Source organism: Schistocerca nitens, chromosome 2 (assembly GCF_023898315.1).
Source record: "Schistocerca nitens isolate TAMUIC-IGC-003100 chromosome 2, iqSchNite1.1, whole genome shotgun sequence".
NCBI lineage: Eukaryota > Metazoa > Arthropoda > Insecta > Orthoptera > Acrididae > Schistocerca > Schistocerca nitens.
This window is the reverse complement of record NC_064615.1, coordinates 329,746,772-329,761,510: the sequence shown is the minus strand read 5'-3', so window position 1 is coordinate 329,761,510 and position 14,739 is coordinate 329,746,772. Positions and strand designations below refer to the sequence as shown.

At 37.6% G+C, this 14,739-nt stretch overlaps 1 protein-coding gene across 1 annotated transcript in view; it reads left to right on the top strand.

Moving 5' to 3' along the window:
• LOC126236127 (insulin receptor substrate 1) overlaps positions 1-14,739 on the top strand; it is a 208,489-nt gene that overhangs the window by 24,199 nt on the left and 169,551 nt on the right. Inside the window, exon 2 of the mRNA XM_049945202.1 lies at positions 13,238-13,384. Coding sequence (XP_049801159.1) covers positions 13,271-13,384 — 114 coding nt within the window. The 5' untranslated portion in view covers positions 13,238-13,270. The remainder of the gene's footprint in view (positions 1-13,237; positions 13,385-14,739) is intronic.

Here is a 14,739-nt window from a genome sequence, read left to right as displayed (position 1 = left end):
CTCATATCCTAATCTAATTCCTTCAGCATCACCTGATTTAATTTGACTACGTTTCGTTACCCTTGTTTTGCTTTTGTTGATGTTCATCTTATATCCTACTTTCAAGACACTGTCCATTCCGTTCAACTGCTCTTCCAGGTCCTTTGCTGTCTCTGACAGAATTACAATGTCATCGGTGAACCTCAAACTTTTATTTCTTCTCCATGGATTTTAATACCTACTCCAATTTTTTCTTATGTTTCCTTTACTGCTTGCTCAATATACAGATTGAATAACATTGGGGTTAGGCTACAACCCTGTCTCACTCTCTTCCCAACCACTGCTTCCCTTTCATGCCCATTGATTTTTATAACTGCCATCTGGTTTCTGTACAAATTATAAATAGCCTTTTGCTCCCTGTATTTGACCCCTGCCACCTTTAGAATTTGAAAGAGAGTATTCCAGAATTTGAAAGATAGTATACCACTCAACATTGTCAAAAGCTTTCTCTAAGTGTACAAATGTTGGAAATGAAGGTTGGCCTTTCCTTAATTTATTTTCTAAGGTAAGTCATAGGGTCAGTATTGCCTCACGTGTTCCAACATTTCTGTGGAATCCAAACTAATCTTCCCCGACGTTGGCTTCTACCAGTTTTTCCATTCGTTTGTAAAGAATTCGTGTTAGTATTTTGCAACCATGACTTACCCGTTTTTACTTGAATCTAAGCTGCACTTATTTTCTGGTTTTTGTAATCAAAAAAACTACCTGCGGCTTAGAATGCACAAGGATTTAGGATTGTTGCACGAGTTGATACACTGGGGCTCATTAAAATTTCACTTTAGCAGCAGCACCTGTTGCTTCGTGGAATTTTGTGAAGTGCTTGTTGGTGGTAGTGAACCATAATGAAGCTCATTCATTATAGTGCCAAATTCAAGAGGGGAGTTATTTCTTTTGCAGAACAGAGTTCTAATCGTGCTGCAGGTCTGCGATATGGGATTGATGAGAGCAACGTCAGGTGACGGTGACTGCAGAGAGACAAATTATTTGAATGTTCAAGTAGCAGGAAAGCATTTAGTGGGTCAAAGTGTGGCTGATATCATGCACTAGAAGTGATTTTAAAGGAATTTGTTAAGGAACAGCGTCAGAAATTCCTGCCTGTGAACACCAAAATTTTAAAAATTAAGGCACATGAAATTGCTAGAGAGCAAAAAATCGAAAATTTTAAGGCTAGTCGCTGCTGGATTGATCTGTTTATGAAGTGCTGGGGTTTTTCACTTCGGAGGCGAACTTCAGTTGCACGGAAGCTGCTGAAAAATTATGAAGAAAAACTTGTGGAATTTCAGCGCTTCATAATTAGGCGGTGCACAGAAAAGCAATACCTTCTTGGTCAGATAGGAAATGCCGACCAAACTCCTGTAATAATTTTGACATGCCTTCAAATTATACAGTTGATGCCAAAGGAAAGAAAGACATAAGTGTTCTTACATCAGGGGGTTAAAAACAGCAGATGTCCGTCATCCTTGCTTGCATAGCAGATGGACATAAATTACCCTCATTCATAGTTTTCAAGCGAAAGGCTTTACTGAAATCGGAAGTACTTCCAAAAACTTTGATTGTACGAGCAAACGAAACTGGGTGGTTTTCGGAGGACATGGTGCTGGAATGGGTTAGGCATGTGTGGAATCATTGTCCTGCTGCAATGCTTGGTTTACGCAGTCTGTTGGTATTAGATGCATACGCAGGCTATACAATACCTGTAGTAAAACAAAAATTAGAGGAAAGCAAAACGGACATGGCAGTAATTCCAGGTGGGATGATGTCAATTCTGCAACCACTTGATGTCTGTTTGAATAAACCATTTAAGGACAAGCTTAAATGCATGTACACAGACTGGCTTTCGAAAAGCGACAGACAACTGACACCAACAGGACGTGTAAAACGCGCAAGTTTGTTGCAAGTGTGCCAATGGCTTTATGATGCATGGAAGTGTGTTCCAAATCAGACTGTGCAACAAGAATTTAAAAAATGTTCGATATCCAATGCACTAGATAGTACGGAGGACAATGCTGTATATGAAGAAATGAGCAGAAAAGAATCGAGCGATAGTGATTCAGAATCAAGACTGATATTTTAAACATTTCGTATAAGATATATTACAAACCTAATAAAAGTTTGTTTTAAACTTCAGCGTTTTATTTCTAAGTTATTTTCATTCTTATTTTATAAGTGTTGCTACTCTGCATTGCAAAGGATGGAAAAGCATGGAGAGCTGCATCAAACCAGTCTACGGACTGAAGATGACAACAACAACAACAACAACAACACACACTGCATTTGAAGTCACCACTAAAAATCTACTACGAAAATCCGACTGGCAAGACTGTTTGGGTTGTATGTCAATATGTCCAACTCTACGTTCTGAATTTTTTCCTACCAGTGACAAGAGATGGTTGCTAATAGGAACTTTTATGAATCGTGAATCCCATGCAATATTCTCTTCACCATAAGAATAATATGAACGTAAACATTATGCCATGTATTCTTTCGTGTTTTCCGCTGTCGCATTTAAGTCCTGTCTGCCTAATAAACTACGAAACTTGAGTGAGACAACAGCAATAGTGGAAGAATATACATATCATTCCATATCAAATCACCCAATAAAAAATAAATTTTACACCCACCTCCTTAGATTTTCATGAAATTTGGCTCAAATGGTTCTAATACCATCCTGACAACACCTGCAATTTTTTTTGCTGTATCTCTTACAGTTTTTTTTATAAATTTTTAAAGTTTTTATGTTTTGCGTTTTCTGAACCTTCGGAAATGGTCAATTTAATTTGTATTCAAAACTTTAAATTTGCTTATCTTAAAAACTCTTTTAGATAACATCATGAATTTTTGCAGCAAGTTTATTTATTATACGTATTTGAAGATAAAAATGATGCTATTAAAATATATTAATATTTTCTATGAAAAAAAAATATATATATGTATTTTTTCTTTTTTTTTAACGGATGTTTTGTTTTATAAGAATTGCAATATCTAGAGTCTCAGACCTGATAGAATGCTCAAATTTGTTTTAATTTACTCTTAAACATATAGGCTACTTGATAAAACAAAAATAATGATGGCTTTTTAACATGTTTATTAATTATAGTAGATTACATTAGAATTATGTACGAAGATAGTTTACTTACGACACTTATGTATAACCCAACTGATTGCTCAAAACATTGAATTTTTTGAGTAATTTTGCCTTTTTAATAAACATTAATGCTGATTCAAACTGTTTTTCCACTTCATCCAAGAGCTTTCAGTTGTTTTGATACAGTCTTTTTAGAAGTAATACATTCTCCCAGTGCCGCTTGATTGAGGTGCGTCTACTACACAGACTATGTGCTCCAAAGGCACTATGCAGGAATCTTCTCTTTCAGGCCAATAAAATGATGCAGCTGGTCCTGAAGGATGTAGAAATAGAATTTCTGCATCTTCTTCATCATTGAATATTGTTTTTAGCAGTCCAAAGTACCAGTTACCATCATAATTTGCAGCCACATAGCTATTTACGGATGGTTCAACACGAACCCAATCAGAAGAAGAATGGAAAGAAAAGACTAAGGAGGGTTTTACACTATCTGTAGTCCTTCTAATTTCAAGGTTGTTTGTTGGAAGTGGTTTGAAGTTATGAAAACTTCTAGTTCCAGGAATGGTTCGGGTTGCTGAAAAACGTTTTTCTAGTTTTAACCGTAGCAAATCAGCTTCTTTTTTGTCAATAAGTGAAAATGAATGTTTTCAATATTTTTTTCACAAAACTTGTACACATCGATTGCTGTCATTATTTGTTCTTCGTCTGAAAGCTGTAGACTGGCTTTCCTTAAAATTCTTTTAATAGTTCCTCCTAGGCCATCACAAATTGACTTCCCATGACTTGTTGCAAAAAAAGAGTGTTGGGCCTTCAAATTAAAGTCTCTCAAGTGTTCAGTCAAATTTTTAAAACTGTTTCTATTTTTGTACTGCCCAGCACAACCATCTGTAAAGTAGTGAACTGAGTCAATGTCAGTATGATGTAATGACAGCCACTTTGTAATTTCTTTTTGTACAAAGTTAACAAAACCAGTGTCATGTTCTTGGTCGTCACTAATAAAACAGTGGTTGGAAACAAAAACATTGTTTTCCTCATTTCTTAGAAAAACTCCAACTGGGTGTAGAGTACAACCACCTCTATTCCAGTGGTAACTTTGGATCTCATTTTGTATAACAAAGGAATAATTTTCACTGAAATCCATGACAATAATTGCTGTTTTGGGTGGTGGGTCTTCTTTCAATCTTTTAAAGGCTGCTGATTGGGATTTTGCTATAAACGAGTGCGGGGTGAGCTTTTCCAATGACCTAACCAATAAAGAAATGTAGTCTTCAACACTGATAGACTGTTTGATCATTTCTGCCCTGTCTGTGTTAACCCACTGACTGATTACAATTTCTTCTTCTAAATCATAATCTTCACTTAGTTTTTCAGTTAAGTACTCAGTTAGTGCAGTATTTGCAGGACAGCTGTCGCAATGATGTAGCATGCAGTTTTGGTTTTCCGTGTTGCACACAAGCATCTTAATTAGGTCTTTATAAGATTCTTCAATTTTCACAGCATCCAGTAATAGTTTAACATTCTGGTGGATACTGCATACACATACAGTGTGTGTGCCTGCAGCACCAGCAAGGATACACCATTTAGGTCTCAAGAAACAAAATTTTGAAAATCCTACTTCTACCTCGGGATTCTCCCATTTGAAAGAATAATAGAGTTCTCTCAAGTTACACAAAATGAGTCTTTTTTGCATGTACACATTTTTTTGAACACTTACTTTGTCTTTTGTTCCAGGTAGCACTCTGGAACTTTCATCCTTTTCATAAAAATCTGTTACAAGTCTTACTGTATTTTCAGAAAGAGTTTTACCTTTTTTTGGACCAGGAGTTTCCAAAATACCCTTTTCAGATTTTAGCTTTCTAGCTTGTCGCACCATGTACTCACTTACATTAAATTCTTTCATCACTTTATTTCGAGTCCAAGAATCTGGAGCCAAGGTCAGAATCTGGATTTTTCTAGACCTCCCAACAGATGAAATCTTGTCTTTCATAAGAGAAATCATTACATCAAAATCCTTTGCTTTCTCAACCACACTTTTATCTTCTTCGTCATCATCAGAAATTGGTGCATCATATTTTAATGCTTTTGAAACCGCATTTTTGGCAGTCTTTTCAATACTGCTAACCTTCCTTTTAAAATAAGACCCTTTACTTTGTTCTGACAAGCCATGAAGCTTTATCGGTGTTAAACCTAAATAATCAAGAGCAATGTTTGTTTGTACAAGTGATTCATTTCTGGATTCCAATGATTCTAATTCAACCATGACTTCATCATCTGTTTCACTTTCATTGACTTCAACTCTTAATTTTTCCTCACAAAAGTTACGGCATGTTGAGCAAAGCTTTTGTCCAGGTTTTATGCTAATATTTTTTGTCAGTAATTGTTTAGAAAGATCCAAGCCTACACTTCTCAACGATTTTTTGATGGGCTTTTTGTGTTTTTTTAGTGGGTCTACACATGTTGTTTGATACTTTTCAAAAACATTTAAAAAGTAGTAGCTGTGGTGTGAACATATATTCTTAAATTCACACAGATTAATTCCAGATCGTAAGTGTATCAAATCTTTTTCTTCCTCACTCAATTCTGATACCGGTTGTAACTTTTTTGAAGGTGTGTAGGTTGTTTGGAAACAGTCAGATTTTTTAAATAACCCTACACTACAGGTTTGAATATCTGACATACTGATTTCACTTTTGGTCTGATTACTGTTGTGGTTACTTTTATAGGATATTGGAAAAGAATCTCTGTAAACTAAGTAACAGTACTTAATGAGAGTTTGAATAAACTTAATAAAATACTATCCAAGCACTATTTAACACTGTAATAATTTTTTACTTCAAAACACAGGAGTAACAATACAAAATCCAAGTGTACATTGTCACTCCAAGAAGACAAAAACTTATTTTCGGTGTCTAAGTCACTTGGTATTTTTTATTTTTAAATTAAGAGTATTTTAAAACAAATTTGAGCTTTCTATCAGGTCTGAGACTCTAGATATTGCAGTTTTTGTAAAACTAAACATCCGTTAGCTAAAAAAAAAAAAAAAAAAAAAAAAAAACCACACAACTTGAAAATTTTTTTTTCATTTGGAAGAATTTAATAAATCTTTATGGTAATTTTTTTTAACATTTAGATATAATACACAAACTTATTCCAAAATTTCGTACTGATATCTTGAGTATTCTTTAATATACAATTTTTTTTAGTTGTGAGGACACGTTTAAGTTACAGTTTCCGACTGCTGAAACAACGCCAAATCTAAAAACTTTAAAAATTTATAAAAAAAAACTATAAGAGATAGAGCAAAAAAATTTTACAAGTGCTTTCAGGATGATAAAAGAAGTAATTGTACCAAGTTTCATCAAAATCTGACATGGTTGGTGTCAAGGCCTGGGTGACTTGACATGGAATGACCCCATATCATGTCATGTTTATATTCGTATTACCGGTATTCTTATGCTGAATAGTGATGCAGTCAGAAATGAAGCACGGCAACTGACTAGATTTTTAAATCTAAGATGACTCTAATTTCTGTGCAGAATGTAATGTACTAAAGAGGTGTCTGCAAAGATTTTCAAACGGAGAAAAATTTTCGCTCAACTCTCATTCAGAACATCTTCTATCATACGCAGTCTATTATTTGGTTCTTGTTGATCATTATCAAAGAAAGCAGCAGTGTAAGTAACAACAAATAGCAGTCTCTTGCCATTGTTCCGCTAATGAAACAATTCATCTCCCTCTTTTTTTTTTAATTTATTGTAAGCAGCGGTAGTGCGCACAAAAGCTAGCCATGCCATGAGCGGCGACAGGTCGTAAACACTCATTATCAGAATGTGACAAACAATGCATGACACAGTACAATACTGCATTTTCAGCTTGAGAGTGACATAAACACCTATAACAAAGAGAATGGCACTTATCAGATCAAAGCAAAATAGGCAATTCAGTCAAACCAGGTGAAGCACATGCAAAAGGTAGGGTACCCGTATAAATACGGACAGAGCGCCTGATGCATAGCAATGGCTACCTGGTAAAGCTTAACTGCTAAGTTTATGACTCAAACCAAACTACTGTAGCTGTTGTTGTTGTAGTCTTCAGTCCTGAGACTGGTTTGATGCAGCTCTCCATTCTAATCTATCCTGTGCAAGCTCCTTCATCTCCCAGTACCTACTGCAACCTACATCCTTCTGAATCTGCTTAGTGTATTCATCTCTTGGTCTCCCTCTATGATTTTTACCCTCCACACTGCCCTCCAATGCTAAATTTGTGATCCCTTGATGCCTCAGGACATGTCCTACCAACCGGTCCCTTCTTCTAGTCAAGTTGTGCCACAAACTTCTCTTCTCCCCAATCCTATTCAATACCTCCTCATTAGTTACGTGATGTACCCACCTAATCTTCAACATTCTTCTGTAGCACCACATTTCGAAAGCTTCTATTCTCTTCTTGTCCAAACTGTTTATCGTCCATGTTTCACTTCCATACATGGCTACACTCCATACAAATACTTTCAGAAACGACTTCCGGACACTTAAATCTATACTCGACGTTAACAAATTTCTCTTCTTCAGAAACGCTTTCCTTGCCATTGCCAGTCTACATTTTATATCCTCTCTACTTCGACCATCATTAGTTATTTTGCTCCCCAAATAGCAAAACTCCTTTACTACTTTAAGTGTCTCATTTCCTAATCTAATTCCCTCAGCATCACCCAACTTAATTCGACTACATTCCATTATCCACGTTTTGCTTTTGTTGATGTTCATCTTATATCCTACTTTCAAGACACTGTCCATTCCGTTCAACTGCTCTTCCAAGTCCTATGCTGTCTCTGGCAGAATTACAATGTCATCGGCAAACCTCAAAGTTTTTACTTCTTCTCCCTGGATTATAATACCTGCTCCAAAATTTTCTTTTGTTTCCTTTACTGCTTGCTCAATATACAGATTGAATAACATCGGGGAGAGGCTACAACCCTGTCTCACTCCCTTCCCAACCACTGCTTCCCTTTCATGTCCCTCGACTCTTATAACTGCCATCTGGTTTCTGTACGAATTGTAAATCGCCTTTCGCTCCCCGTATTTTAACCCTGCCACCTTCAGAATTTGAAAGAGAGTATTCCAGTCAACATTGTCAAAAGCTTTCTCTAAGTCTACAAATGCTAGAAACGTAGGTTTGCCTTTCCTTAATCTAATCTTCTAAGATAAGTCGTAAGGTCAGTATTGCCTCACGTGTTCCAACATTTCTACGGAATCCAAACTGATCTTCCCCAAGGTCCGCTTCTACCAGTTTTTCCATTTGTCTGTAAATAATTTTCGTTAGTATTTTGCAGCTGTGACTTATTAAACTGATAGTTCGGTAATTTTCACATCTGTCAACACCTACTTTCTTTGGGATTGGAATTATTATATTCTTCTTGAAGTCTGAGGGTATTTCGCCTGTCTTGTACATCTTGCTCATCAGATGGTAGAGTTTTGTCAGGACTGGCTCTCCCAAGGCCGTCAGTATTTAGAATGGAATGTTGTCTACTCCCGGGGCCTTGTTTCGACTCAGGTCTTTCAGTGCTCTGTCAAACTCTTCACGCAGTATCGTATCTCCCATTTCATCTTCATCTACATCCTCTTCAATTTCCATAATATTGTCCTCAAGTACATCGCCCTTGTATAGACCCTCTATATACTCCTTCTAACTTTCTGCTTTCCCCTCTTTGCTTAGAACTGGGTTTCCATCTAAGCTCTTGATATTCATACAAGTGGCTCTCTTTTCTTCAAAGGTCTCTTTAATTTTCCTGTAGGCTGTACCTATCTTACCCCTAGTGAAATAAGCCTCTACATCCGCCGGCCGCGGTGGTCTCGCGGTTCTATGCGCGCAGTCCGGAACCGTGCTACTGCTACGGTCGCAGGTTCGAATCCTGCCTCGGGCATGGATGTGTGTAATGTCCTTAGGTTAGTTAGGTTTAAGTAGTTCTAAGTTCTAGGGGACTGATGACCACAGCAGTTGAGTTCCATAGTGCTCAGAGCCATTTGCACCACTTTGCACCTCTACATCCTTACATTTGTCCTCCAGCCATCCCTGCTTAGCCATTTTGCACTTCCTGTCGATATCATTTTTGAGATGTTTGTATTCCTTTTTGCCTGCTTCATTTACTGCATTTTTATATTTTCTCCTTTCATCAATTAAATTCAATATTTCTTCTGTTACCCAAGGATTTCTACTAGCCCTCGTCTTTTTACCTACTTGATCCTCTGTTGCCTTCACTACTTCATCCCTCAGAGCTACCCATTCTTCTTCTACTGTATTTCTTTCCCCCATTCCTGCCAATTGTTCCCTTATGCTCTCCCTGAAACTCTGTACAACCTCTGGTTTAGTCAGTTTATCCAGGTCCCATCTCCTTAAATTCCCACCTTTTTGCAATTTCTTCAGTTTTAATCTACAGTTCATAACCAATAGATTGTGGTCAGAGTCCACATCTGCCCGTGGAAATGTCCTACAATTTAAAACCTGGTTCTAAATCTCTGTCTTACCATTATATAATCTATCTGATACCTGTAGCTGTATCTTCATCAATTCGACCTGAATTGTGTCTCATGTTAAAATGGACCAACTTTGTTTTGATTTGGAGTTGCGGTCTAAAACTTTTATCTCCCCTTGAACTTCGAGTCTCAAATTTCAGGTGCAGCTTAGATTCGGGAATTTTTTTTTCCCTTGATTTCGAGTCTCATTTTTCAGTTGCGGCTTAGATTCGAGTGCGGCTTAGATTCGAGTAAATACAGTCTTATACTGATAGTTCGGTAATTTTCACACCTGTCAACGCTTGCTTCCTTTGGGATTGGAATTATTATGTTCTTCTTGAAGTCTGAAGGTATTTTGCCTGTCTCATATGTCTTACTCACCAGATGGAAGAGTTCTGTGATGGCTGGCTCTCCCAAGGCTATCAGTAGTTCTAATGGAATATTGTCTACTCCCAGGGCCTTGTTTCAAATTGGGTCTCCCAGTGCTCTGTCAAATTCTTCTCGCAGTATCGTATCTCCCATTTCATCTTCATCTACATCCTCTCTCATTTCCATAATATTGCCCTCAAGTACGTCGCCCTTGTATAGACCCTCTATGTACTCTTTCCACCTTTCTGCTTTCCCTTATTTGCTTAGGACTGGTTTCCCATACTGACTTGTAGCTGCGAGCTGATAGTTGTCACCATCCAGCTCAGTGTGAAGGAGTACTTCGCACCTTGGTTCACAGGGCCCACATTATCTCAGACCCTGAAAGTTTGGCAGCTGAGCTGTCCCATCTTGAAGTCACCTTTCGTCAGAATGGTTATAGTGAGAGGCAGATCAGACGTGCGTTGCGCCATCAGCCTTCTGTGCAATGGGTGAGTGACGATAGCAACAAAGTGGCACCTGAGTCTACGGCCTTTTTGCCTTACGCAGAAAGCATTTCCAACAGGATTGGCAGTATTTTGCGGAAATATGATGTGAAATGTGTTTTTCGACCCCCTTCTAAGATTAAGGCCCTGTTGGCGTCCGTAAAAGATGATCTTGGTTTGCGTAAGCCTGGGGTCTATCGTATTCCTTGCAGTTGTGGCATGTCGTATATTGGTCAGACAATCACGACTGTGAAAGACCGGTGTATTGAACATAAGCGTCACACACGCTTGCAACAGCTGAGCAAATCCGCTATTGCAGAACATTGTCTTGGCACTGGTCATCCAATGGAATACGACGACACAGAGATTCTGGCTTGCACGTCCAGCTATTGGGATAGTGTTATTAAGGAAGCTGTTGAAATCAGAGTATCAAGCAACCTTATTAACAGAGATGGCGGATTTTGTTTAAATGCTGCTTAAAATCCGGCTCTGTCTCTCATCAAAAAACAGAGTGACAGAATTAGTGCTGCCTCACCTGTTGATTAATAGTAACTATCGATATTTCTGATGTTGGTTATCTTTGTTTGTGTTGACACTTGTTCTGTGTTTGGTGTCTTCCTTGTTTCTCCCCTGTGAACCGAGGTATTAAATTTGCTAGCACATTTCTTCTTCCTTGCATTTGTGCCTTGAGAATGGCAGGGTGTGCTCCTGTCGAAATATCGGCGGTGTTCGACGTCACCCGGCAGCAAACCCGTAAGTTATTTGAACTATCCAAAGAAATTCTACTAACAAAGTGTCAAGAACTGCTTTAAATGATGACTCTAGGAATATACTACAACCCCCTATATATCACTTATATAGGGACCGTGAGGACAAGATTAGAATAATTACGGCAGGCACAGAGGCATTCAAACAATCATTCTTTCTGTGCTGTATGAGTAATGGAATGGGAAGAAATCCTAATAATTGCTATAGGCCTAATGGGACGTACCCTCTGATGTGCACTTTCCAGTGGTTTGCAGAGTGTGGATGTAGATGTAGATGTAGATGCTCATGTCAAATTTAGGCACATATAAAGGACATGTTAGTGTGATGTTTCTTGGTGTGACTAATTTTTGGTCATGTCATTTATCTGCCATTTTACATGCTTCTGCAATTTTTGAAAGAATATTGTAAGATATAGTATTATTTTTATGCATGCTACTTTCTTTTATTTTGACACACGGAATACACAACACTGGAGACTGTACTTACTAGAATGTTTTTTGAGATTTACCAGGGGACTTTATGAAGTGATGACCCTCATTGACTCTTGACCCTCTTTTGATTCTATTGATATGTATACAATTTGAAGCTCCATCACTGCTCACAGTTTCCTAAAGTTGTACAAAAGACCTCTCAGAAACAATTTAAAAAATCGACTTTGAAGGTGCCCGAATAGTAGTATTTGTAATTGTAAAAGTGTAATACGTTTTGAGCAGTAATGATACTGCCTACGTCTCAGTCTTGTAATTGAGAAATTGCTGAGTCAGTCTCAATTGTAGGAACTGTTTTTTGTTCTTTTATATGACTTCTGTATACAGGGTGTGTGTCCTGAGAGTCATCAGGTGAATTTTCTCTGGTGTTTCGGCAGATATTGACAGTTTCATTTTCATAATGTGTAGATGGAATCTGCCCAGACAGATATTGCTCAACACATATTTAACGTGGCACTCGTGTCAATGAAAATCATCTACTTGTTTCCCATTGCGCACAAAATTACTTTTAAAGTACAATTTTTTGTGACAATTCAATACAGCGATCCAAAATAAGCCTAATGCTGTATTCGGTTTAGTCGTATGTGTTAAGAGGGACAATGAAACACGAAGAATAACAAATACTCCAGCAGTGGCTGAGTAGTTCTGCTACATGTTGGTAACAGACAGCACAAGGCAGGGCTGCACACGAGCCAGGGCAAGTTGGGCAAGGACTGCTGCTAGAGTACCAGTTATTCTTAGTGTTTTACAGCAACTATTAATAAATATTGATAAACTGAATAGCACACTAGGCTAATTTGGTAGTACTTTATTGAATGGACATGTAAAATTCCTCTTCAAAAATCATTTCTTTGTAGTTGGAAACAAACCAGTGCATTTTGTTGATATTAGTACAGTATGATTCATTATTTGTTTATCAATACTTCAGTTTAATAATAAATATAGAAATCAAAAGAGAAGGAAAAAAATATTGTTACTAGTGAGAACTGAACCAGTGACTTTGTGATTTCAAGATTAGATCGCAGTGCACTTAGTTGCAGGTGGCTTTGCTACATCGCTTGCAATGTTTTGTACTGAACAGCACTCTTATATCTACAGAGTTGACTTTTCAACTGTTCTTGACAAGTGTGTCATACTGCTTTACAAATTTGATCCTGAGCACTCTCCTTGAAATCTTGTAAGTGTGAAGAAAAAACGGAAGAGGGTAGAGCAGCCCGTATGGCCCCCTTGTTAATCCTCCACAATTTTAGTCACAATACAATAACACAAACCAAATCTGTAGTTGCTTAGCAAAATAATTTTGAGGTGATCTCACCACGTAATGCCTAAAGTTTTTCAATATATCCATACCTTGATACCTTCATTCTAGGAATGATAAAAATATACTTAATGAATTATTTTAAAAAGTAGTTAGAAACACTATTTTTTCAGACGTATTTATTTGCTGCCTTTAAAATGCTACTGTGCCAGTATATCACTTATTTTTTCTTCCCACAGGTGTCTGGCACCATGCATCGACATTAAAGAGCTATGTCGTCAGTAAAGAGTTCATCATCAGCCGGAGACTCGACCTGGCGGGATTCGGACCGGCACGATGGTCGCTCGGGAGAGATAGTGAAGCGAGGATACTTAAAGAAGCTTAAGGTACGGCGCATTGTGACTGTACACACCTGAAAATTTTCTTCACAGAAGGGGGACAGCCGATCTAATGTGTAACAGGTACAGTTCGCTCCTGTGGCAGGTTTATCCACTGCTGTATTTTTGAAAGCCCATAATTTGAGTTTGTGAATTGTCTATGCTTGGCTAGTAGATGTTGATCTGCATATGAAATAACTTGGAACTGTTCTCAGATTCCGTGAGGATTCTGTGGTGGGTTGAGTAGCCCTGTTGAACTTCTCTAAAAGTGAGTACTGGGCTAAATTTTAAAATTGTTGTTATACATGACACAAGAAAGGTAGGCAGTGGAAAGATAAAATCTGTAATTTTTTTGGGCTTCCTTCCTCTTGATCCTCACCTCTTGCTAGACTTTCTAAGTGACAGATATTGAAAGTTTTTTATGTTTTCTGTGTTATTTTGTCTGCCGTGATCTCTCTCTCTCTCTCTCTCTCTCTCTCTCTCTCTCTCTCTCTCACACACACACATACACACACACACACACACACACACACACACCATAAAGTAGATCAAATTTTACAGCATAGATTAAGTGGCTCTCATGTGTAATTAGTAACTGTACTATATTTCTGTGAGGCAACTGCTTCTCATCACCAGAAGCTGGTACTACTTTGAAGAGCCGTTGTGGTGAACCAGTGAATATCTTGCTAGAAAAATGCAGCCATCTGGGTGGGGGGAATGTCTGCATCTTCATCACAGATGATGAAGTGATGTCTAGAGCCTACTGCTGGAGACACAAATTATGGACCTATCCTAGCGTGGCTGGTGTGAACGCTGATCACTAGCTGCAGTTTGTGGTGCACGTGTCCGCATAATTTTTTTGTGCCCAGCCTGGCTATCCAACATTATGCCTATGTACCATTTAAGCAGCTATTATGTCAGAAAAGCTTCAGATAGTGCCATCAAGTGTACAGTAAGTAGGCAGAAGAAAGAGAGAATCTTGTTACAGCAGTTAAGACTTTGAAAAGTTATATTAATCACTTTGAAATAAGGTGTATGCACAAATCTGAATTACATTATTTTATTCTTGCTATTGGTAAAATGATTAAACAAGTGAAAGTTCTCTGTCTGAATTGCTGGTAATGTTTTTTTAACAAAAAAATTAACAATATTATTCTTGCTATTGGTAAAATGATTAAACAAGTGAAAGTTCTCTGTCTGAATTGCTGGTAATGTTTTTTTAACAAAAAAATTAACAATATTAATTCAGTGAAAGGTTCAGGTGGCATCATTTTTGTAGATGGAAGAGATTTGTGCAATCCAAAGAGTTTAGCTTTCCTCAGAAAAGAAAACAGAACACACACACTTTCTTTCACACACTCAAG